The sequence below is a fragment of the Branchiostoma lanceolatum genome, chromosome 3 (genome assembly GCF_035083965.1).
Source record: "Branchiostoma lanceolatum isolate klBraLanc5 chromosome 3, klBraLanc5.hap2, whole genome shotgun sequence".
Classification (NCBI taxonomy): Eukaryota; Metazoa; Chordata; class Leptocardii; order Amphioxiformes; family Branchiostomatidae; genus Branchiostoma; species Branchiostoma lanceolatum.
Genome location: NC_089724.1, coordinates 17,621,591 through 17,647,189, shown reverse-complemented (window position 1 = coordinate 17,647,189; position 25,599 = coordinate 17,621,591). Strand labels below are relative to the sequence as shown.

Sequence of the window (25,599 nt, the reverse complement as noted above, 5' to 3'; positions counted from 1 at the left end):
TAGACCACATATCACACAACTTCAACACCTTCATATTGATCATAGATGTTTATTATTTGAAGCAGATCTTTCAGTTCTCCAACAGTACATACTTTTTAGGTAAAAGATATAAGGCAATCAAGTCTGGCAAACAAGCACCCAGAAACTTCACTCCCTTATTCCCATTTTTTAAAGTCTCTGTCTTCAGTGGACATCAAAACGTAACTTCGACTTGGCAACCAGGCCTTGAAGGAGTACAGAATGTCAGGTTAGACTAGAATTATCTATTTTGAGAAAAAAGGTTGAGAGATTGGAGAAATGACGAAAGACTGCCACTTGGTGGCATGATGCTGGTACAAGTTCTAGGAGTGTCTTTGTGTGTCTATTCACAAACTGCTGCGAATTTACGGGTAGTTTTTATTACAAGTTAAAAGTCTTCACAAAATGCTCTACTTGCATTACATGTATCTATACATCTTTCTTATATGATCTGCAGACAGTAGTAGAAAAATAGATCCAATCTACAGGATTACTAACAACACATCATTTGCCCAAAGGAAGGAAATACTTTACACCTGTCTCAATATCTGATGAATTTGCTATAATAGTAAAATCAGACATTTACAGTTAACTATACCTGTAACATTATGTTTAACATTGGAATGATTGGATACTGACCCTCGTAAATTAAACATGAATTGACAGTATGCGCACAAACATTTCCTTGGAGAACAGTTGGATGGACAAAAGTGCAACAACATTATATCTACACTAAAAATTACATAATTATATACTTCTGGTATAAACATAACGTATCCTGGCAGGAAATTAGGCAACTCACAATACCCTAAACAACAAACAAAAATATATAGTTTTTTTTCAGATTTTGTCGATCATGCAAACATTTTTCTATGTAAATTATTTCACAACAATAAGTGACATGAAGATAATATTCTCTGATTGACAACAGTGTTAGTTACAGTAGATGCTTTATCCAGACATTGTAAGTTACAAAGTCATCTGAAGAATGGCATTTTTGTTACAGTATTACAGTAAGCAATGTGGTTGTGTTTGGTCACATTCTTCTGTAAACACAGGTCAACTGTTGGTTTTCTGAAAATCCTGTCGTCGCAGGACATCAGACATCAGGTCGGAAAACGTCACGTGCCGTCCCGGACCACAAGGATCATCCTGGTGCGGGATTTGGTGGCGTACGCTCTCCGGATGGCGTCCACAGCCTGGGCATGTGTCACCGACTGCAGCAGCTCACCGTCCACGGACACGATCTCCATCCCAGGCTGCAGCCAATCAAAACAGAAACCGTTCTACAACATTGACTTAAGGTTTCAGGGAAGGCTAAATTAGATTGTCTAGGTTTTTAAAAAGCACTCTATGGTGAACATTGTGAAGCTTATATTTGTAGTATATATATATTAATGTCTTTAACCTTTAGCACTCTGAAATAGCCGTTTGGCACCCCATTTCCTATTTGTTAGGCAGAAGGGAGAGGGTTAAACGACCATAACTTTTCTTATCATTGAATTTAGAAATGCGTGAGAATTTATTTTGGGGGACATCCGCTTTGCTGGATAGGAAGAGCAAAATGAATCCCTGGGTAGTCTGAAGATAAATAACTACTTGGAAATGCCATTTTCCCGCCCCTAGATCTGTCTCTCTGGTATCAAAACATACTTGTCTAAATGCACCTTCGAGATGTCCCTAGGCGCAAAAACTTCCTCATTCAAGAGAATCACACCCCTGCAATGATGAATGGAATGTCCTTACAACACCGGTACTGTAAAGCATGACCACTGACCTTCAGGCGTCCATCCTCCTCTGCCGCTCCCGCAGGGAACACTCTCTCGATCTTCACCCGAGGCTGCGATCTGGAGTCCCGCCCACCTGAGATGCTGATACCTGGAACAACACAAGCTGTCAGCACTGCCCTCTAGTGACAAAGGATGGAAGTGTATTATTGTGTAGCCTCCTTCGACCCTAAAGCGCTGGTGTTTATTTTCTGGGGGAGCACTGATTCGTGATTTTTGGGTCAGGGGTGATTGTTTCTGTTCTTCTACAGGTGCAGAAACACTAATGACTGTGTGCCTTGGCGTAGCAGGACCATCCCTCAGTGACCTTTGACATGGTCAACAGTTGATGTCACAGGACATGGTAACTGACCCAGAGGCAAGTACATCAAGTACAAATCATCAAATACTGTTGTGAGTTGCTGTCCTTGCACGTGGATGTTGGTGAGTAACTTATGTCAGTAAGTTTGTGCATGTATGTCGATAGCTCCCCCTGTATATAAATGTTTTCTGCACGAACCATTCCTTACCTAGTGATGTCCTTGTTTTGATCAGCTCAATTGTTGTCTCCTTCTCCTCAGGGGCAGGGGCTTCAGGAGCTGCTACCTGTGGGGGAGGAGGAGGGAACTCTATCTCCTCATACTCATCACCAGGGGACTGTATTGGGGGAGGGGGGAGGGAGAAGGAAGGAGGGGGGCGGAGGGGCTCCATGGCAGGAGGGGGATCAGGAGGGTGGCTGTCTGGGGGTGGTCCAGGGGGGTGTAGTGGAGCAGGGGGTATTGGGGCATGGAAGGATGGAGGAGGGGGGATGTCCACGTCGTCTGTTCTGATTGGTGTAAATGTGTTAAGTGGTTCCTCCTGATTGGTTGAGGTGTCCCCATCCTCCAGATGTAAACTGTCGTCCTGTTCCTCCAGGTCGTGGTTGGGCGTGCTGGCACGGATCGACTCCTCGTCCCAGTTCAGTGCCTTCTGGGTCTCCTTCTTAGTCTTGGAGCTGTCCGTTTTTCTGGTGGGATAAAAATGGATCTATTGACAACCTCAACACTATTTTTCCTATGTGTCCAGGCACAAACTTCCCAAGTACAAAACCTCCATTTTCTTTGCAAACAGAATTTGCTGAAAGGTGAAGTTAGCTGACTTGGCTTTTTTTTATTCAAGTGAATTTTTGCCCACCAGTGCTACCCTCAGTGTTGACCACCTGAAGCACCTTTATCACCCAGAAACACAACTAGACTCACCTGTCCGTCTCTTCCCAGAAACTAGCCGCACAGAAACAATAAACATGCATTAGTACACCACTACAGACAAGGGTGGACTAGATGCTGTGATTCTTGTGACAAGAAACTGTGACTCTTGCATTAAGCGGTGCATCTCTAAAGTGAGGGCTGGTGCAGTAATGAACCATTTGGTGAATGAAGTCAGATGGCAGAAATCAATACATGTAATACACTGTGGTAACTACATGTAAATAAGATCAATGACCAGCTTTATGTGGTGCTAGTATTCATAATGGCCACCTGTTGTGTGTTCTTGGCAGGTGCAACAGCCCATTTCTCTTGAAATTTGGAACAAGAAGTACAACTCTAGAGGGTTAGAAACAAATTCCTACCACCTGTGAATAACATCATGACACTACTCAACAAAACTCTTCTTGCATGATGATTACTAGTATAAGTGTATAACATCATGTATGAAGTGTTTTGCAAAGGGCATCTAGCATTGAGTGTAAACCCCACTTTAAAAAGTGTAATGATCCAAATTCTTTTTAATATTCTACTTACAAGATCCCTTTCCTGACAACAGAAGGCGACACCTTGCCGTTCCCCATTGGTGGGGAGACTCTGAGGGGAGATATCGTCACCGTTACCACTGGCTGGCTGTTCTCATCAGTGGAAGCCCCCCTACTGTCGACAGGTTCCTCCACACTGTTTTCTTCAGGTTTGTTTGTTGGCCCGTTGGCCTGTGCTGTAGACTTGGGTTTGTTGACTGTTGCATAGATTGGCATCGCTCCCTTTGTCGTGTCTGACCTGTCTGCCGCCTGTACAGGAGAGGGTGTGCTCCTTGGACTATTCCCATTGGCTGATGATGAATGATTGACAGCTACTGGCTTGACCCTTTGGTTGGCTGGTATGGCCACGACTGGGTTCCAATTGGCTGAGGTATCTGGGGATTCGTCGGGGACAATCTCAATGCTGCCGCGCCCGGTGTTTCCTGCTCCCATGTAGACGAGCCGATACAGTTCGCTGTCCACGGGCTTCACGTCGCGTGCCTGGAACTGGACATCAGAGTCTTTCGGTCCAGCGGAGGGGGGGTGGACTGGGGAGGGGGAGTCTGACAGCCTGGTCACTGTGAATCCAACAGGTTTGTTACTAGTACTAGCCACACTGGAAGTCACACTACCCTCCTCTATAACAGGCATGGGTGGGGACGCTCCACCCAGGGGTGGGGACAAACTCCCCAGGGGTGGGGACAGGTCCACAGGGTTCTGTCTGTTTGGTGAGAGGTCATCGCTGTCTGGAGGTGGGGGAGGGGAATGTGATGGAATGGGCGTCTTTCCTTTCTTGGATGATTTACGCTCCTTCTTCCGCTGTTCCCGCTGCAGTTTGCGTAGTCGCTCCCTCTCGTACTCCTCCACTGTGCGGAGGTGGTACTTCCCATGGTGGTCTGTGGAAGTCAGTGGAGATAGGGTTTAACAAAAGATTTTAGAAGTGCTGAATTTTGGAAGTACGATTATCCTTTAACTTAAATCCATGATATTAACACAATATGGAGCAAAACAATATCATTCAGTCACAACTGCAGAGCTACCACATGAAAGATTTGTTTCAATTGATAACTAATGCTGTCTGTAGGTCATTAACCTGTTTCAATTCTAAAGTATTAGAATTGTGATGATAGAAGGAAGGATCCCTGCCTGAACATTTACATTTAGCTCATGGCAGTTTGCGAATTAAAACTATTGTTTTTGCTCTCTTCAGTTGTGCTCTGAAATGTCATATCTCTAGCTGTTTGAACATGACCCCTGCCCACCCCATACCTGGGGAAGGGTGGAGCAGTTGTTTCCTGGGGGGAGTGAACCCGATGTGGGCCCGCTGCAACTTCTGGAAATGTGCTGCAGAGAAAAGGGGGAAAATTGATAGTGATCGTTTACTATACAGTATGCATTTGGTACTGTTCCTCATGTCTTGTTTATTGAACATATACATGTATGTATTCATTACCATGGTACGCATATATACCATGCAATTACAGTACCATAATGGTACAATAACACGCTAAATTTTGAGGTTGAACCACAAATTTGACGATGCTACACAAGCAAAGTTTCATCATCACAAGTCATGAATTTTGGATCAGTCATGACAAAATCAGTACAACCATCATCATTCCAGTACAACCAAATCACATAAAATCAGTGTGATTAATCAATCTGTTCTGATCTTTTGTCAGTTGGGATTGGACATCAATAGATTAGTTGATTTCCATTGTTAGTTGATTTTCACACTTGAGTTTGATTTGTTAATCTTTTTTGTTTTATTTTGATTGCCTTGCCAGCCTCCTTGTTTATAGGAACGTACCAGAAACACTGGACAGCACACCGGGTGGTTTTGAGGGTTCAATGTCATCTGGGAAGGTCAAGCAACAGGTGTTCAAGATCAAGCATGTGGTATTTTCCGTGTATCACCTAGAACCAGCTAAGATTATGTGAGCCTTTGTAAAACTTCTGAATGTTTGTTGTTTATACCAATGAATAACCTTGCTCATAATGATTTACTTATTTCCTTGTTAACATGTCTGTTAAGTTGTATTCATGTTTGTTGAGACATGTTTACATGGTTGTTGCCTTGTTTATACTACTTACATGGCCTTGTGCTGAGTTCCTCCAGAGCTTCAAACTCCCTCTGTGAGACCATGCTATCAAACCTGCCCAGGTCAGTAGGAGTTATGATCCCTCTGTTAACAGGTAAAGAAACAAATACATTTAACAATATAGTTATAACAACATGCTGTCAAACATGATCAGACCTATCTACATATGATAATGTGTGAACAAATATACTTGTTGTCAGTATTATATATTGTGTAAAAACATGCACCTCTTCATTAGACTGTTTCACCTTGTAATAGAAAGACAGCGTGTCTACATGTAAAGGTAGCCACTCAGATGAGAATACCTGTACAGGAACAAATGTAGCTGCCCAGATGAAGACCCTTTCTACAGGTGTCTGCCTGGCTGCTGTGATCACCGGTACAGGTGAGTGTCAAGGTGACACCTCCAAATGTCCACAGAACAGGTGTGTTGTATCTACCTGATCTGCCTGAGGACACTTGCACATGTACATAAAACAGGTGTGTTGTAACTATATACCTGATCTCCCTGAGGACCAGGATCTTCTCTGGTTTGTCCAGGATGGCGAGGACAGGCTGTCCCAGCTCCTCCACTGTACCCCCCTCCGTGTACTGCAGGAACACAGGGGTGTTAAACAGGGGGGTGGTGTGTTAGATCAGCAAAGGGGTTAGATTATAGCCCAGAGAACAATTCACATTAATACTGCTGCAACAGTAAATGTGTTACACGTACAGCAGTTTCAAGAACATCTACATTAATTACAAAGCGTTAACTTCAGTGTACATGTACAAAATGTAGGAGGTACATGCAGACAGGAATAACTGTACAGGGACAGGTTGCTACCTTATTAAAACCTTACACACCCACAAGGAGGAGAGGGTTTGAGACAGGTAGGTAGAGTATTATGAAGGCGGACTTAGATGACAGTATTGTTCCAATGCAATCCCATGCTGCACCCATCAGATTACATAATCAGCAGGACTTGAACATGAGAAGAAGTGATAGGGAGGTTACTGACACCTGCATGGAAGCGTGACATTGTGTGAAAAGTTAGCCATGGTGTAAGAAGAGTGACCAGTACCAGTGGGTCCAGGGTGTCTAAAACAGACTGCGCCAACTCGTCAACTGGTCCCCCTGCCTCGTACTGTATGAACCACACACAGGGTTAGTAGCACACACATCGGGGAGTGGGGTAAGTAACACACTTGGGGGGAGATAGGGAAGGAGAACACACATATCTTGAAGAAGGGGTCACGATGTTATGGCACACAGATGGGGAAGGTCTGATTGTATCATGATCAGTAGAAGCTTGGTTATTTCTACATAAAGCAAGGGAAGGGTTGTTCTAATACATGAAAAACAAAAGCATACAAACTTATATTACATGTGAAACAACATGCCTAAAGTACACGTTACATGTGAAATGGCAGGTTTGGGGTGTGACATACCCTTCTGACGTGTCTCAAGATGGCGTTGGCCTCGTCTTCATTCAGAAGTTTCCGTGCCATTTCCTCGATCCGGGACACAGCAGAGATGGACAACATGTCCTGGTGCATGACCTGACTTCCGGCGCCCTTCTCAAAGATCCCACGCTGTCGGCCGAGGTTCATGCCTTGTGTGCTGCCTAAGGAATCCTGGGATCCTACCAAATCAAGAGGTGAGCTCATTGTTTAAGAATTCTTCCACAACAAAATAACAACTTTGTCACATTACGAGTTAAGACAGCAAAGAAAGGTTGGTTTTAGTTTTCAGTATATATCCCTGTATTGCCATTATCTGTGCTGTTCTTTTTGTGATTGTGTCTTGTCATGAGTAAAACATGGCTTGGAAGATTTTAATGTAAGAAAAATTCACATTTTGAAAATTTGTGTCATTGCTAATGATTACTTGCTTGGAATGTTCCACAAAGTACGGTAACAGATTTTTTCATCAGCACCACCTTTCACCAGTGTATGTCATAAGTGCAGTTTGACTGTGCTCTGCTAGGTGGAAGCTGTGATACCAAAAGGTACTGGTAATCATTAGGCCACACCATCTTAATTCTATACATGACGTCCTCTGGAGACCCCAAAACTAATGTGCGGGGGCGAAAAAAAGAAACATCCAGCAAAAAAAAAATTCTGCTAAACCACAGGACTACAAAGGTGGTATTGTGAATTGAACCACAGAACAATCAAACAACGAGTCTTTATTTGTAGGAGGTACATGCCTTGTTCATCTTAGCAGACTCAGCTCAAGTGATAGATGTTTAATATATTGACAAGAACGATCAAAGATGTACACTATTAGATGGTATTTGGCTCCAAGGACTGTGGATGATGTATGACTGTGATAAGAATACTCATAAAGGCAGTTTCAACATACATGACATTGAGCTCCATATCAAGCATTCCATGGTTCACAGATCTCGCTGTGAGTTTTGATACCAATGCCTCAACTCCTCTCCCATGTCTCTCATCGTTCCAATAAAGAACGTGAGAGAGCCACTCTGGATAGGACGTCTTTGAAAGCGTCTGGGTGATACTTGCTGACCGCCGCGAGTCTCTCGTACAACAGTGCAAGGAGGTTAAAACCTCTTTGAACAGTGCAAACGTAACATCCCCCTGACGTATTTTGTGGTAGTACATAACAAGTTTTATGTGTAGACGACAAGCTGGCACAATGCTGGTCTTTTTCAGGGCAAAAAAAGTCGGCAATTTCCGGAAGTCTGTGGAGCCTCGAAGGAGCTGATTTTTTTTTGAGAACAGGCAAAAATCAATGTGCGCGGGGACGTCATCCATAAAATTAAGTTGGTGTGGCCTTGTGGTAAAACATCCACTTAAAGCATAATGATTCTTTTTATACCAACCCGCTAAATAATAAGATACAAACCCTGTGTTAAAAAGCTGAGTGAACATTGAGGTGTTGAATGTCATTACGTTGTGTTATTTCAAGCGTACATAACTATCAACTTAGTTGGTAAAATGCACCTGAAATACCTTAAACCCAAACTCTCACCAAAGATACCCAAACCTACCTGCACTGCTAGTACTGCAGTCATCGGAATCACCAGAGGCTTGGAAATTAAAGACAGGAGTTATCACCACAGGAAGGAGACATGCAAGAAAGGACAGGTGTAGGGTTAGAGAAGTCTGCCACAACAGGTGGCTCATATATCTATAAGTCAGAATATGTGGTCATGTCAGAGAGTTAGATGGAAGTTGATATCATTCTACGTCCTTATCTGAGTTCCAGTACCTTTAATGGGCATAAGGTGTTGTGATCAATTTCAAGAACAAGTACAATTGTATTTGAAAAAGTCCTTTGTATAAATCTGGATAGAAAGAATATTAAAAAACAGCAGTGAAAGAGGAATAGGTTCGTAAAATCACAGTTCATCTTTAATGCATGACATACCTGTTCATAGATTACAACAATCATCACGACATTCCACTGACCTTCAGAATTGCTACTTTTTCTGCCTTTAGTCTCGCTGTCACTCGACCTTGAGGACCGGCCGGACGACCTTCCCTTCTCCAGCTCATCCTCACTGCCGCTGGACTTGTTCTTGGACAGCAGACCTGAAGGTCGTGACCTGATCTTCTTGGCACTCCTCCCCAACGAACCCATTAACTGCTTCATCTTGGAATCACTCTTGCCTTTGGAGTCTTTTTTCCCTATGGAATCTTTCCCTTTGGAATCTCCTTTCCCTTTTGAGTCCCCTTTTCCTCTAGAATCACCTTTTCCTCTAGAGTCCCCTTTACCCCTGGAATCTCCCTTTCCTCTGGAATCTGCCTTTCCTCTGGAATCTCCTTTTCCTCTGGAATCTCCTTTTCCTTTGGAATCTTTTTTCCTGCTCTTGTCCTTTTCCTTCCTGAAGAGAAAGTCTTTAAAAGTGCGCGACCTTCCTACTGTGGCAGACGCATCCTTGTCCTTTTTACTTTTCTCAGGTTTGTCTGGAAGGAAACAAATTCAGGAGGTTAGAATGAATATGACATGTCAGATCAGTACATATATCACATATATATCCAGTGTTTGAAAAGAGTCACACCTCAAGCACGTTAAAGAACCCACCACACTTATCACAAAGAGTAGGTGTACTTCCCGGTTGGAGTGCATCAAACCGTACAGTCCGGTCTTGCACAGCTTTTACTTCCTGTACAAAACTGGTGTTAAGTCTAAAGGCGGATTACCGTCATTGTTCAAAACAAACAAACTGAATCAACCCACATGTTTCACTGCCTGACAAGCCCCATATGAAATTCCACCTGACCCCTACATACAGTATTACTGAACAGTCCCTGCTTACAAACCTGTAGGCAGTGTGAGACTCTGAGTCCGTCTCACGGGCCGCGAGGGTTGACTCAGTTCCACCAGTGCCTGTCGCGACTTCTCCCTCCCTGGCGACAATGAACGGTCCCTACCGGGAGGGGAAGTCGACCTTGACCTTTTCCACATGGGTGTTTCTGTCTGAACTTCTACTGAACGAGAAGAGTTCGTTCCTACAGAAACATCGTCTTTAACAGTTTGTGTGAAGGTTTCCACACGTGGAGACGTCTGTTGGTTGGAGTCCTCAAAATGATAGGAGACTGGTCGCGTGGCCTTTAGTGGCCCTGGGGGTGAAATGCTGGGTCCTGTGGGATATGAAAAAACAAATAAGCTTTTATTGCCTACCTTAGCATTACTAATGGTGCTTAAGTACACTAGAGTTATGATTGATTTATTTGATCCGCTCATAACATTTTAAAAATACGTACAGAAAGAAAAGGCTTGTCATGCTGTTAGCTAACTTACCATTTTTCAAATTTTTGAAAATAACTGGCAGCATTAAAAGGAAGTAAACACAGAAGAACAATTACAACAATGAGAAAGCTTGAGTTATTACAAACCATAACATGTGTATGATTAGTGACATTGCAGGCCACAAAATTGTAGATTCAGACTTCATAAAACTACAGGCAACAGCTTATAACTGCTTATGATAAAAGTTACATTGATTCATCATAGCTTGTGTCATTGTATGAACCCTAAGCTTGATTTTTTTTAACAAGCTGGAAACTCAATACACTCAGTCTTATCAACGTGATCACTGGGGAAAATATCAGGGTCCTTTACGTCCCTATCAGAGCCTTCTCCATAAGCTGGACCCCTGGTTAGCACTGTCATTACTATGGGGGGAAAGTTGATCCTTTGTTGACACAAACTTAGCAGGGGACTAAGTGACTGTCATGCTCCATTAATTCACTAGCTCAGGGGAAAATGTAAACTGTTTTTCTTAGTGAAATAACTCCTGCTTCTTTGACTAGGTCTAGACTAAAAAAAAAAAAAGTGTGATATTGTACTTTCTCAAATATCATAATTTTTCCAACAAGTGCTTTTAGTTGTCTTTTCCTTTTAAGTTTGATTTTTGGATGCATCCTAAATCTTTGACTCTAAAAGCGTCAGGCAATTTTGTATGTTGGAGGTTAACAAAACATGCATTAGTTGGACCAATCTCATCAACCCCTTTTAGGGATAATGGCTCCAAGCAGAAGTAAGGGGGTACTGACTGTTTCTCTGTCCTTTCCTCATGACCTTCCTGCCTGCCTGGCCAGCCACCCAGCTGTACTCTGCCAACATCTCCTTGTAGGCTGGGTACTTTCCCACATCCTACAAACACACATACAGGGGGAAACACAGGTTCATCATGTGTGCCATAAAACTGTACAATATTTGTGTGATTAACAACTATAAATAACCAAGGCAAAATAATCAACTACTTTGTGTAAGGAAAGAATTACCATTTTCCAGCTGCATAACCATTACTACTTTGGTGCCCCAAAGAAGGAGTTCAGTAGATACATGTATCTAAATGAATGGAAGCCATTATGCTCCATACTGATAATGATTTTGATAAGCCTTTTCACACATATTTCTTTTAAAACCCAGTGTATGACGAGTCGTACCTTGATGGTCATAGTGACGTGGTTCTGGTGCCGTAGAAACTCCACAGCCTCGGCGTGCGTGATGTTCTCGAAGCTGGTCCCGTTCACGTCCAGGATCTGGTCCCCTTCCTTGATGCTGTTCTGTTCCGCCAGGCTGCCGACATCCACCCTGGGGACCACAGCTCTGTTTACTTTCACACATCTTTATACCAAGAACTTGGTTAGATAACATGATTGTAACAAGATAGCTGATCCTTTTTGCTGTAATTTGTGCAAAAACTGATCCTATACATATATGGATATTATACAATAAGATTCTTTACTGTCTGTAGAAATGAAGGTGATCACACAACGTTTTTGCACCTTATCAGATCAATAAAATTTGACTGAAACCATGGTCTGTTAGAGTTATACAGGTTAGTATAAATGTAACAACTGGACTGTAATATGTAGGAAAGTACTGTACTTATGGAAGTATGGAAAGTTGAAGGTACCCAACAGTTAGCTTGCCGAAGGTTAAAACTTTGGGGGAATGGAATTGTGGAATGTAGCTTGGAAGGGGTTAAAGCTTTAGCCAAACTGACATGTGATAGAGAAATGATTCGCCAAAAATAATTACTCAAGCAACTGGATAAGATTTTGAAACAGTCAGACGTTTCAGACAGTATCCACTGTCTTTCGTCAGTGACTAACGATAGGGCTGAGAACACCAGCTTTATACCAAAACTCTGAATAGATATGTTAATGAGGTAAAGACAATTTAGGATGTCTTGAAGTAGTCTTCAAAAAGAAGATTAATTCAAGACAAAGTTTATGCCAATAGTTCAATTAGCTACTGTTGTTCTAGTACAGTAACTAAATGTTGCTCCTCCGGGGGTGGGGGGTGGGGGGCAGTGCATTATCCCAGGTGCCTGAAAGTTGAACGCGTAGACCCCCTTTCCTGTTGAGGGCAATAGGGAATTAGAGAAGCAATATATGAGAGGATGTACAACCCCGCCCTCAACAGGAAAGGGGGTCTACGCGTTCAACTTTCAGGCACCTGGGATAATGCACTGCCCCCCACCCCCCACCCCCGGACGAGCAACATTTAGTTACTGTACTAGAACAACAGTAGCTAATTGAACTATTGGCATAAACTTTGTCTTGAATTAATCTTCTTTTTGAAGACTACTTCAAGACATCCTAAATTGTCTTTACCTCATTAACATATCTATTCAGAGTTTTGGTATAAAGCTGGTGTTCTCAGCCCTATCGTTAGTCACTGACGAAAGACAGTGGATACTGTCTGAAACGTCTGACTGTTTCAAAATCTTATCCAGTTGCTTGAGTAATTATTTTTGGCGTATCTTATTACCTGGATGTCTAACCTTCATCAACGTAGAGAAATGATTGTTTGGTCTGCTCACCGTGATACATAGATGCCGACCCCGTACTCGCTGCCTCCACGGATGTTGAACCCGATCATCCCCTGTTTGACCTTGAAGTTGACCTTTTTCTCGTCGCCGTCTGCAAGCAGCCTCATATTGCTCCGTGTCGTTGGCCGTGCCGTATCCTCGCTGCCCTCCACGATCTTCCTCCTTATGGTATCGTACCTGAGAGAGGAGCAAATGTGCAATAGTTATGTGGTGCTGTCCTTGGTGCTGAACACTACGTCTATTCTTTGTAATTCCTACTAAGGTTTCTTCCCTGCTCTTTTCCAAAGTCTCTTCCTAATTCCAACACACTTAATGCCGTGTATCCACGAGATTTTCCCCCACAGTTCAAAAGAAGGCTGGACTCACCATGATGTCCTCTCACGGGAGAACTTAAAGCCGGGGATCTTGCCGCACCGCCTGATGACCAGTTTGAGCCGGTTGCTCCCGGACAGAACCTTCACGGCACTGCTGATGGCGATGTTCTCAAAGCTCACGTTGTTCACCTCCAGAATCTGGTCACCCACTTCCAGACCAACACGCTCTGGGGGCAAAGGTCAGAGGTCATGCAATGTGAGGGGTCAGTGGCAGCATCACTCCAGAATATGGAGAGAACTGAAGCTGTGCTTTTGTTATACTTGATATATTTCATAGGTAACCAAAAAATGTGGCAAAAATATGTGTGAACTCACCTGCCATCCCCCCTGAGTCCATCTTGCTGATGTACACCCCCAGCCCGTGCTCTGACCCCCCTCGGATGCTGAACCCCAGACCTTCGTCCCCCTTGTTGATGGTGAACACATGAAAGCCCCCTCCACTGTCTGAGGTGTTCAGTCCATTAGTACCTGAAAAAATAAAAGTTTCTTTTTTAAATGCCCTCCTCAAACACAGTAGACTGATATTTCTTTGTCCCTGGTAACAACACTTTCTTCTCTTAGTGATACAAAACAGTTTCTGTCCTGTTAGCATCACTGTTGTTGTCCAACATGAATTAGACCAACTTAAGAATTTAAGGTGCCCATGCAAATTTTGATCAAATGGAAGATTGGTTACATTGCCAAGAATGGAATGTTTTGTTCTTTAAGATTGTTCCTTTAAAAAATGGTTAAAATGATATTAAAGTATAAAGGAAACCTTCATGCATTACAAAAAACATGCATGATATGAAAAAATTGGCATTGGATGAAATGTTGTATTTGGTGAAGTATTGTAATCAATTATAAACAACTGCAAAGGCAGCAAAATCAAGAGTCAAGATTTCCTCGGACAAAAGCATGCAAACTGAAAATGAAGCAGATGGGCACCTGGATGTTTCAACTCAGGCTTCTTTTCATCTGGAAAAGATACCACAACATGAAGATTTTAACATTGAGGCTAGTATTGTTGGATCTTGGTTTGGTACATCAAAGACGAGTTATGTACTATGGTACAGGAAAATGAAATGAAGGTTTGGGAAACAGGTTATGTGGATTCTGGTAACTTGAATGAAAGTATTACTATCAGGAATGCAAATGGTTATATTAGCTATGAATGAAGGAAAAATAGATTGCAATGAAAACTCAGGAGAATGAACATAATTCTGGTACCTAAGGAAGGATGCTTGCCATTGGTTTCTGAAAAGAATAACAGTCTTGCTTCAATATTTCAAGGAAGATAATAATTTTGATCTTTACAAGGTTTATAACTGCGGAAAACAATTTTGTAAAACCTCAATCAGTGACTTTACTTGAGCCCAATCATTGAACAACAAAAGCTTTTGTTGTGACAAATGTGCATAAGAAGGAACTCATTCATTAACAATTAGGACGACTAGTTAGGATACTAAGGTCTTGTTTCCATACTTGCAAGTAATACTAGCTGTCAGCTGCACTGAATTACTTGTATCCTTGTGTTACCTAGCAACTGTATCCAAGATGGTGGTATGTACCTGATAACTCAGTAGTGCCAGATACCCTTGAAGGTTAAAAGTCCTCTGCATGGAGAGTTCTGACCACAAACAACTGAACTCACAAATAAAGAATCCATGGTAGAAATAATCATCTTTCAGAACTGACCTGCATGTCCGTTGACCATGGTGTTATTTGGCGCCGTTCCTGCCCGTTTGACGTGCTGGACTGCTGGCCTGATGGGATGCGCCATCTTGTGATACGGCGCCAGTCTGTCGAAGTGCGGGAGGTGCTGTGGCGGGATGAGTTTGCGGATCTCCTTCAGAAGGTCCAGTTTCTGGGTCGTGTCCAGCACGTGGCACAGCTGGGAGACCAGCCTGTCGATAGCCTGGAAACACAAATATGTGTTTGAGCATTGTTTTTTCAGTGAAAAAAACATGGTCCTTTGGAATTGACCATAAGGAAAGCACTGTGAGAGTTCAACTTGCTGCCTTAGACAGGGAGGCATAAGACTGGAAAACTGCTAAAAATATACTGCAAACTTTGAAACTTTTGTGGTCGTTAAACTTTTGCTGTTTTCAAGGTGACCTCTCCACCGCAAATCTACCTTTTCAATGCATACTGCTGTACTACAAAATTGTTTCAACCGTGAACTTGAAATACTGCGAAAATCGCTTTTCCCCATAGCAAGTCCCCTTGAGCATGTTTGTGGTAGTTTTATTTTCACTGCTTTCATGGTGACCTCTCCACCTCAAATCTACCTTTTCAATGTATTCCCGCTGTACTACAGAATTGTTTCAACCGTGAACTTGAAATACAGCAAAAACCTCCTGTCCCCTTGACCATGAATGACTGCCCAGTACCTTGTACTGCTGGTACTCCTTCAGCACACTGTGCAGGTAGTCCCTGTCATCGTCCAGCAGCAGCTCCTGCGCTCGCCGGTAGAACACCTTCAGGTGCTGTTGTCGTTGGATGTCCCTGGTTGCCATGGTGATGACTGGGTAGCTAAAGGTCATCAAACCAACATCTCAGCTTCCTCCTGGATGATGTGGAAAACAAGTGATCAGTCGTGTTGATAAGTCACGCAGTCAGCGTTTTTTTGCTACAGAAATGCATCCAAATACTCCATAAAGCTTATTAAGTAACTGTAGAGAGGAAAAAGCATGGAATGATTAATTCAAATTGATAAGTTTTAATGTTTTATAATCAAATGGCTGCTTTGGTAAACAATACTTTCTGACTGATTCCAGAAAAGAGCTGTTACAGATGATGAGAATGCAATGCAATGCTGACGATGGTACACTACAGCCATGAGTTACAAACTTTAAAATACTATGACCATGTCAACTGCGAATGCATGATTTGACTGTGCCTGTATATAAAGTACCTATATTATGAATTCCTATAATTCACTGTCAAGGAGATATGGACTTTCCTACCAAATAAACCTTTTCCTCATTAGTTATGCAAATTAAGCTCCACTCAGACTACTAGTAATTAGCACTTTGTTGTACTCATGATTGACATCAGTTCATATTCTTGACTTACACCATGTAAAGGAGGTGTTCAAAAACATAACAGAAGAAGAATACACCTGTCCAGAAAAACACTATACTAGTATATTTCATCCATACCTATACAGGGTATAGGAAGGAAAATATAAAAAGATGCACCTATTTTAAGCAACAGAAGACACAAAGGTCCAGAAATTAACTTACTACAACTAAATATTTATGAGAAAAGAGTACATAAGACTAGTCTAGAAATGTACAATTACAGTAACAGTATACTTCTGACACAACATGACAGATGAATAGTAGCAAGGGTTACTGTCAAAAATCAATATGTTATCATGTGATCCATTCACAGCTGCCACACCTGTTTAGGACGATCAAACACCTGTCTTACCTAGTTAAGCAGGTGACAAAAGACCAGTCAGATACTACTAGTAGTAAATCTAGTTCTCATCTGAGCAACAATAGACCAAAAGAATTTTCTGAAACTATATTTAAGTCTATATTTTTCCTTATACAATTTACCATTGCATACATGTAGATACCTTTCTTACTGTATAATTGTATTGAGAGAGGTGTTTGTATATAAGTGGGTCAACGGACTTATTCATGGCAAACTCAAGCCCAGAAGTCTATGAATAATTGATGCAGACAGGGAAACATCTCTGCTGTCCTGCTGCGTAATGAGGTCAGTCGCACCTCAGATGGGACTTTTAACACTTAAACAGCACTGCAGTACCAACCCATAACAGACCTTCGTACCATAGCTCTTAACCACAGCTCTGAACTAACATGCATACATGTACTGCAGTTTATACCTACTGTCTACCACAGTATGTACCTACGTCTACTACAGAGCTGTTACCATTAAGTAGAGCTGAACCATTACATGTACTGCACACTGTACCAACTTGTTTGCCCCAGAGTTGTACCAACATGTACCACAGAGCTGTACTAACATGTACCACAGAGCTGTACCAACATATACCAGAGTTGTACCAACATGTACCACAGAGTTGTACTAACATGTACCAACTTGTACCATAGACCAACATGTACCAGACTGTACCAATCTGTACTTAGCTCACTACCAACACATGTACAACAGCTCTGTATCAATATGCACCACAGCTCAGTGCCAACATACCACAATTCTATATTACTAGCCAATTTCTACCCAGAGAGAAGATGTGAAAATAAGGGTTGCACCTCCGACCTGTTTTTCAGCTCTTCTACTCAAGTGACAAATGACCAATGAACGTAAGAGCACTTTGTGTCACAGTCACTGTCACTTAACCATTGCCATGGAGGCATCAAACCCATGCTACACACGGAGCGATTCCACCACAACCCTATCACCCAGCCTCCCTCCCCTGTGATGTATCATTACTCTTCACTGCCTCTTCACACAAACACAGCGGGGGATGGCGGGATATTCAGCTTCAATATGGGTTGCCATGGCAACCATTACCATGGTAACCAGCTAGCAAGCTCCTACCGTCTAAGTATAACTGATGTAGTCTGCTGTAAGACAGGCATGATTGCAATCACAGATCATGTTGTAGGCTGATAATGGATGGTTGGTGAGGCGCCAGTGGCACTTAGAAGCCTAAGTTCACCAGGAGGTGATGAATAAAACACACGATGTCTGCCATCTTCAATTATTCAGCAACAGATTGCAGACCTATTTCTGCTGAGTAATAATTCCAAGTCAGGAGAGCCAAGACACCATTGCTACCTATCCTGAAAGTAGAATAAATTATATTTCTGTTTCTCTCATTTTCATATAATTTGATAATATCATAGACCCAAGGTAGAGATTGACAATCTTGACAGTCTTACTAAATTTATTTATTTATTTGTATCAGGCCCATGGCCCATAAAAACAGATACAGAACAAAGATTTACAAAGCTACACTTACAAATACTTTACATAATGTCGCCAGAATGTGCTATGCCTATGGCAAAAGCCGTCCGAGTGTACAAGCACTCTAATTATATCATTGTCAGACGACAGCAGGCGTGTTACAAATGAGTAGGTGACCTTGCGACGCCTTGCGTCAAACATGTCGGTCCGGTTATTCACAAAGAACCAACTAGTGCTTGTATGCCTGCCGACGGAAAAGAGCATTTTCATTGCGCTGTGGTAAGCCACTCGTAGCTTGGAGATCGCACTCACGCTGTAATTACTCCAGATTTGGGCACAATACATCGGGAGCAATACGCTGAGAACAACTCACTTTTTACCGCCGCTGAGCAGTAACGAAACCGCCGGAGGAGTGAGTTTGCCCGAGAATAAAAGCCTCTGACGTGAGCTCGGATTGCTGCGTCATCCGAAAGATCAGGGGTAATTATATACCCAAGATATGTGGTAGAAGAGGCATACTTTAAGGCGGTACCGTAGAGCATCAGCGGCGGCAAAGGCATACTCATGCGGAAGCGGCGACACGGAAAGTACATACATAGTGTTTTCGATTCATTAAACAACATGTCAATATCCGCTCCAGATAGCTCACAAATACTGATCAGTCTCTGCAACGCTTTAACAGACGGACAGACGAGGCAAATGTCATCCGCGTACATCAAGTGGTTGACTAAGGTGTCCCCAACATAGCAACCAACTCCAGACCTCAGTAGCTCGGTACTCAAATCGGATACATACACATTGAACAAGATTGGTGACAATATGCTGCCTTGAGGCAAACCATTCATAGCGGTAAATGTATCCGAGAGGGTGTGGCCCCACCGGACACAGAATGACAACGTACTATACCACACGACCAGGAATCTAACTAGGTACATCGGAACCCCTCGATCCATAAGTTTTTTAAACAATGTCCAGTGATTTACACGGTCAAACGCTTTGGATGCGTCCAGAAAACATGCAAATACAGGAGAGCCCCTTTGTCGATAATACTGAATAATTTCTTTGAGGGCAAATATACATAGATCAGTTCCATGTTTCTTCTTAAATCCGAACTGGTTGCTCGGGGAGCATAGGAAATCGTCAAGGTATGTCAATAGTACAGATTCGATAACTTTTAACAAGGGGCTGGCAATTGCAATCTGTATCTGTATCTGTATCTATATAGCCGGTATAACCGCCATTCGGCGTAACACACCAGCTTCGCAGGCACGCGGCGCGGCAGCAGCTGGTTATATTACACCGAACGACCTGGACGATAACTGTCCTTGTTCGAAGCATTACAGCTGGGCTTCTTCAATACCGGGACAAGTACAACGTTCAGAATGCTAGGTGGCACATAGGCGTGTCTAAGCATAGAGGAAATTAAAAATGAAAGCAGAACGGGTAGTTGGGGCCCGGCGTTCTTGAGATGCTCAGCTGAAATGCCCTGCACGTCACTAGCCTTCCCATTGGATAAGTCATTGATAGCATCACATATCTCTCCTACTGTTACCGTGGTTACATCGCTTACATCGGATTCCATTGCATGCATAACAGATTGCTTTTGATTAGCGGACTTAACCGAATTAAACAAGGAACTGTAATAGTTTCTCCACATATTGGCAATATCTGTAGCCCCCGTGTAACCATCAACCGTGTTGGGAAGATTTGGCTTGGAGCGGTTTTGCGAACGCAGAGCATTCCAAAAACTCTTGCAACCCCCCTGATGAAGATGCATGGCAAGCGCGTCCGCTCTAGACTGGGCCTCAGAGCGGCGACACTGCCTCAGTAGCAGCTTAAATTTCGCCCTTGTTTTACGCATAATATTCCAGACCGCTCCATGCCTAGGACGGCCCAACTGCCGCCAGAGAAGGAAAGCATCTCGGGCGGCTTGATGGGCCTCCCTAAATGTGCCATTAGATATCAGGTAGACCATACTTGGACAGAGGTGTATTTATGCCATACCTGGACAGGGGTGTTTTTATTCTTGACGTGAGATCTACCTTCCCAGGTAGCCAACACAAACCCAAAACATGGTTTTTAAAGGGCTGGCAGCATTGGAAAAATAGCCAGAGACAAATACAGAAAAGTACAATTAACAAACTTAATGTGGACTAATCAAGAGTCATGGGGAAATTGAAATAGTTTGCACAATATGCAAAAGACATGAACCTAAGCAGTCTGCACTTTCTGACTGATGAAAAACAAATGTCCTCAAGGCCAAATGGCTTAATAGCCAAGGGAACACAATAAAAGTGTTTGAGCTCGTTAATGGAGAACAAACAGGAAAAGTCAACACGTCACATAACTGTCATTCCATAGTCTATAGGTGTTTTTCCTTAAATAGTTGAAAGTTTGGGAAGGGCATGAAAGATACAGTTGATATAACTTACTGTTTCATAAGAAACTTTCTTACAACTTGTTAACACTGCAACGCAATACTTAAAACCCAGTATTTAAACACTACAACATAAAACTTAATCCCAACTTTTCAACTCCGTAACATGAAACTTAACCAGAAATATTAACACAACATAGAATTCTATCCAACTTGTAAAGATCCTAATGTAAAACTTTATCTACACTTTTAAACACCACAGTAATCACCCCAACTTCTATGCACCGTAAACACAACTTTATTGAAATGTTTTAAGACCATAACATGAAAATTTACTCCAAAGCATTCCAACATAATGCCTTACTCCAACTTTTCAGACAACAAAACATAAAACTTTATATGCATTATGGTGTGTGTAGACAAAGAACAAGAAACAGCTCGGACTACAACTTTCTGTATTATCAACATCAACTTAAGGTACCGTACCACTACTACCAGTGTTTCCACAGATTTTTACAAAAAACTGGCACAGAGTAAAAAATTGTTTTCGTCAAATGTGAGATTTTTTTATAGATAATTTTTCAACAAAACTAAGTCTTAGGTGTGACAAGCCGTTCAATGACTGACAATTACTCCATCTTTTATTCTAAACCTTTAGAAATTAGCCATTTGATAAAAATAAAATATGGATTTTTGCATATAGCTACGTGTAACACTTTTGAGTTTTGATTGACCACAAGGTAGTCTCTCACAACAAAAATACCGTTCCCCTGCATGAAAGTAATGTAGATGAATGCTTGTTCGAATGTTTGCATTGGCTGATAGGCTTGCAGGCGGCTCCCAGAGGTCAAAGATCAAACACTCCACCCAGTGAAGTGTGAATGGCTGGCAACAAAACAATCATGGCTTCCCATCAGGTAACGGGCGTGAGGTTGTCAAGGTCAGTCTGCAGTGTGTGCTATAGACCTGTGATAGACTTATTGCCAGGAAACCTTTTGTGGTGGATGCTAGTAAGGCGCAGTTTACATTACGTTTTTCGCGTCAGCGGCGAAATTTCCCGCTGTCGGGAGGCCGCTGTCGCGACGTCTCTAGACACACCGCCCGGAAATCTGACAGACACCTGCGGTGCTTGCATTTCGCCATCTTGTAGAAAGTATCGGGCGTAAGCATAACAAAAGCAAGAAACAAAATTGTATGATTGTACAACGGTAGACGGCGTCTCCCCGCCCGTATTAAACTACAATGCAAAGCCTTGTTTATGTGTAGATATTCCATGCTCATCACTCGTAAATGTGGGGAGGGGGGCACAAGTACGATAAATATATCCGCGGGGAAATGAATGCACGGCACAAAAGTCGCCGCGGATCCCGCGAATCTCTCTCTCTATATATATACCGGGGATCTAAGTAGACTTACAGTATGCTAATCAACGCGTGCTTTATGCTAATCGCCAAAACCCTGACTCCCGCTGACGCGAGCCCGACGTATTCTCTTTAGACGGAGTTTGAAGTTGACGGGGACTCCCGCTGTGCTGACGGGCGACGGCTTCGAAGCTGACGGGAGAAAATTTGTTGACAGCGGGACTACGTCGACGGGAATTGTCTTTACACGGGGTTCCCGCTGTCGCCAGTGGCGCTGACGCCAGTGGCGCTGACGGCAAAAGTATAATGTAAAGAGAGCCTAATTACCCCTGGTGGAGGAGATAATGGTACATCCCTGGGGTCTATTCAGGACACACAAACACAGCTGCAGGGACTGTCCATTGTACTGACAGGGAGAAGTAGGAAGAAAGCCGAAATTGCAACATAAATTGGGATGAAGAGGATGGAGATATTGATATTCTATTGGTATGAGGACAGTTTTGTTTCAAGAAAAATAGACAATAAGAAATGAATCATCCTACCAGACTGAAATGTCAGCTTGTGACAATCATAGAACAATGACAGGGTGACTGTAACCTTGAGGACTTTTGTCGCTGTCATTATTGACTTGTCACAGCTGGTATCAACAGATGGGTTAAATAGACTCTACAGTTTGTCATTAGCAATGAGCTTGATAAAATACACGTATGCAAGTGTCCTCACTGCAGTTCTGACATGATCATTAACATTGGAGGTTCAAGTGTACGTATATGCATACGATTGTTGAGAAAAAAATTTGTTCTAGCTTTGTTGAAAAAAAAACTACTAGTAACAATGGGAAAATGACATTTATTCATTGACACAACAGACATATCAAACTTGAAGGGCCATGAGCAGCTCTACAGACAGCAAGTAATAAAAAATCAAGTTGTTTTCAGATTTAAGAAAAAATGTGGTACTGTATACATGTGGTATAGCAATGTGGGTCAAACACCATAATGGTCGCAATTCTTTTTTATGTCTAGACCACCAGAAGTAATCTAAAAGAAATGTTGAAAAGGGAGCATCAAGAACTAAACTAACATGAAACTGATCATATTATAGGTTCCCTGTACTGCTGGGTATTATACCGGACAGGTGGTTTACTTATGTTAACAAGTGTTATTTGTGTCATGTGCTCAGGTTAAGGTCACTGTCCATTGGGTGGTGGGCAGATGAGAAGATACGTTCTGTATTTCAATCTCTATTTCAAAACTTATCAGTCTAGTAAAAAAGATAGTGAAAGTAGAACAAAGTCTATGGTTCAATGTGTTAGGAGTTAAAGTCCTTATGAGGATAGTGTGAACTTTGTAGCCCTGGCGGTGTACAGTATATGGTTGGGAGTGTTTGCTTGGTAACTTTGTGTCAACATTGTAAGACGTCACAACGAGCACCAATTTCCACCCTTCCTGTGTACCACCAAATGTCAGGTGAATCACCGCCAAACAGGTGAACATTCCTCAGCAGAAACTTGAGTGCCCACGTTGGGTCAACCAAATTTGGGCCTGAGAATTGCAGTCAAGCAAGCATGTCCACAATATCTGGACACAGCATACAAATAATAAAAGGACTGACCTCTTAGTCTTACATTCCTACAGTCACTGTGTAAGCAGAGATGATATATTTACAACCTAAAAAAATCATAAAAAATAAAAACTTTTGTATCTATTCTATCGAATAACAAAAGCAAGCAAGAAGCTGCAGCTAGAGAAAAAGCTGCTAGATGGTACCAAATTCAGAACATTTTTCTGAGGCAAAGGCCAACCTATGAATATAAAATCATTACATTATCAGTCTATACTAACAAAGATGATTTTAAAGCAACCAGGGTTCAAATGGAATAAGCTGGAGAGTCTCAATTTGAATCCTTATACTCCATAAAATTCCATGGAGATCTATTTTAGCTTTTAGTCTAATTTAGAGCTCACAAGCCAACAATGCTATCAACAGCTTTGAAAGCATAACCTGAGTCCTTTGTAACACTAATGACATAGGTTGTAATACACACATGTATACATGGGCATGTTTATGGCTGAAATGATGCAATAACTTCTACCAGATACAAACTACCTAGTGTTTGCCTGGAAACATGTCTATCAATGGGGTACAGTATCATTTAGCTGGTCTCCTAGAAGAAGCAAATTGGGATAGCGTTACTTGCTTATTTCTCTAAGTGTTAATGATTAACCCGCCCCTTCCTATGGGCCATCTCTCTGTGCAATATTGTATCAGTTATAGTAAAAGTTAGCAGAGGGTGGGTTAGAATATCATGTATCGTCCAGACATTTGTCCATGTCTCTGCAATCGAAATATACTAAATTCAATGTAACAACATAGTTCATAAAGCTTCTGATGAATTCTGAAGAAAGCGAAGGAAAGGAAGAATCTCACCATGGTCCCTATTCAAATGGTTGTCATAAAAATGCTTAAGATTTAAAGTAGTGCCACTGAATCCATACATAAACATTAGAGAGTTGCGGCAGGTAGTAGATTTGCAAAGACCTTAAGTTAAGATAAATATTGTCTGAGGTCTACAGTAGATGATGTACTGTTATTTCTGTGAATGACAGGCTTTAACTATGCTATATACTTGCACATGGACGTCATATTCTGCCATGGGTTAAGCTTCTCTAAGGATTGAAAAATTAGTACCTTCAAAGTATGTAACGTTAATGTTGCATGTATGACGTTAACATTATATGTACTTGCATTTCAAATTCTATGAAACCAATTGAAATACAGCTCCTCAATTTTTTTCCTCCATTTGTCAAAAAAAAGAAGAAGAAAGGGACCTACACATCAAGAAATGTATTACACAAACCCCAAGGACAACAGCACATTCGTAACAAATGCCCCCCTCCCCACCTGAATATTTCTGTCTATAGTATTGGAATGCGTGCATATCGCGTATCAATCATACCTTTTCAGCTGCGCTTGATAACGTCAGCATTCAGCCAGAATTCAACGCTATTAACGATTACCTGTAAAGCTAAATTTTGTCGTTGGAGGTATGCAACTATTATCATAGGATTCTAAAGTGAATGTCTCCCTGTACAAACCTGTAAATTGTTTATTACATTTGTAAGATGTAACGTTACTATTGATCATTTTTTGGTACCCCGTCCTCCTCTGTAATATAATCATCGTGCCCTGGCTACACAAATTTTGTCTCCGGGGATACCCAAACTTCTCATGTCGACTGATCCTGACCAACACGAGATCCTCACGTCCCTGGCCGTCTAAAGGCACCAAAACACGCGCCTGAGGAGCCTTCAATCCGTGTATTTGTTGGGATAGGAAAGAACCTGGAACCGTAACAGTAGCAGGTTTAGCTACCTGGGGAGGGGGTGAACCGCAAGGTGCAACATAACGGTACTCACCTGACGTAAACTACCCGCGTTAAACAAGTCTGACAACCATGTTCGCTCCCGGTTATACACTCCTCACATGCCTAACAGGTTTCTGGAAACTCCCGCCTCGCCATATCTGAGGAAAAATATACAGAGAAGACGCTAGAAGCGCCAAACAATGGGAGTTGTTTTGCAGAAGGTAAAACTAGAACCGCTTCTGTCCTCCCCGGTCAATAGTGCAGCCAACCGTGACGTC

General features: G+C 42.2%; 1 protein-coding gene across 8 annotated transcripts; it reads right to left on the bottom strand.

Annotated features, from left to right (window-relative positions):
* Positions 1 to 33: 33 nt before the first annotated feature.
* Positions 34 to 25,599, bottom strand: LOC136430726 (PDZ domain-containing protein 7-like). Of its 8 annotated transcripts, none has more exons than XM_066421560.1 (24): positions 25,374 to 25,599; positions 15,699 to 15,874; positions 15,004 to 15,223; positions 14,536 to 14,562; positions 14,254 to 14,283; positions 13,642 to 13,794; positions 13,319 to 13,493; positions 12,944 to 13,129; positions 11,559 to 11,706; positions 11,163 to 11,262; positions 9,927 to 10,247; positions 9,072 to 9,569; positions 8,651 to 8,689; positions 7,083 to 7,276; positions 6,716 to 6,778; positions 6,154 to 6,245; positions 5,647 to 5,738; positions 5,363 to 5,410; positions 4,822 to 4,896; positions 3,566 to 4,448; positions 3,023 to 3,043; positions 2,315 to 2,790; positions 1,796 to 1,896; positions 34 to 1,277 (listed from the first exon to the last, which is right to left on the bottom strand). In XM_066421560.1, the coding sequence occupies exons 2-24, from the start codon at positions 15,849 to 15,851 to the stop codon at positions 1,140 to 1,142; spliced, it is 4,233 nt and encodes a 1,410-aa protein (XP_066277657.1). In that variant the 5' UTR covers positions 15,852 to 15,874; positions 25,374 to 25,599; the 3' UTR covers positions 34 to 1,139. The 8 variants fall into 8 exon arrangements, with proteins under 8 accessions (XP_066277657.1, XP_066277658.1, XP_066277659.1 ...); XM_066421561.1 differs by lacking the exon at positions 25,374 to 25,599 and adding an exon at positions 23,569 to 23,587; XM_066421562.1 differs by lacking the exon at positions 3,023 to 3,043.

Bases quoted from the DNA above. Each gene is read 5' to 3' on its own strand.
- LOC136430726 (XM_066421560.1), bottom strand. From the start codon at position 15,851: ATGACCTTTAGCTACCCAGTCATCACCATGGCAACCAGGGACATCCAA. The intron at 9,570-9,926 runs GTTTGTAAGCAG...GTTTCCTTCCAG, and splicing joins GAGTCTCACACTGCCTACAG to ACAAACCTGAGAAAAGTAAA. The intron at 1,278-1,795 runs GTCAGTGGTCAT...GATTGGCTGCAG, and splicing joins AGGAGGATGGACGCCTGAAG to CCTGGGATGGAGATCGTGTC.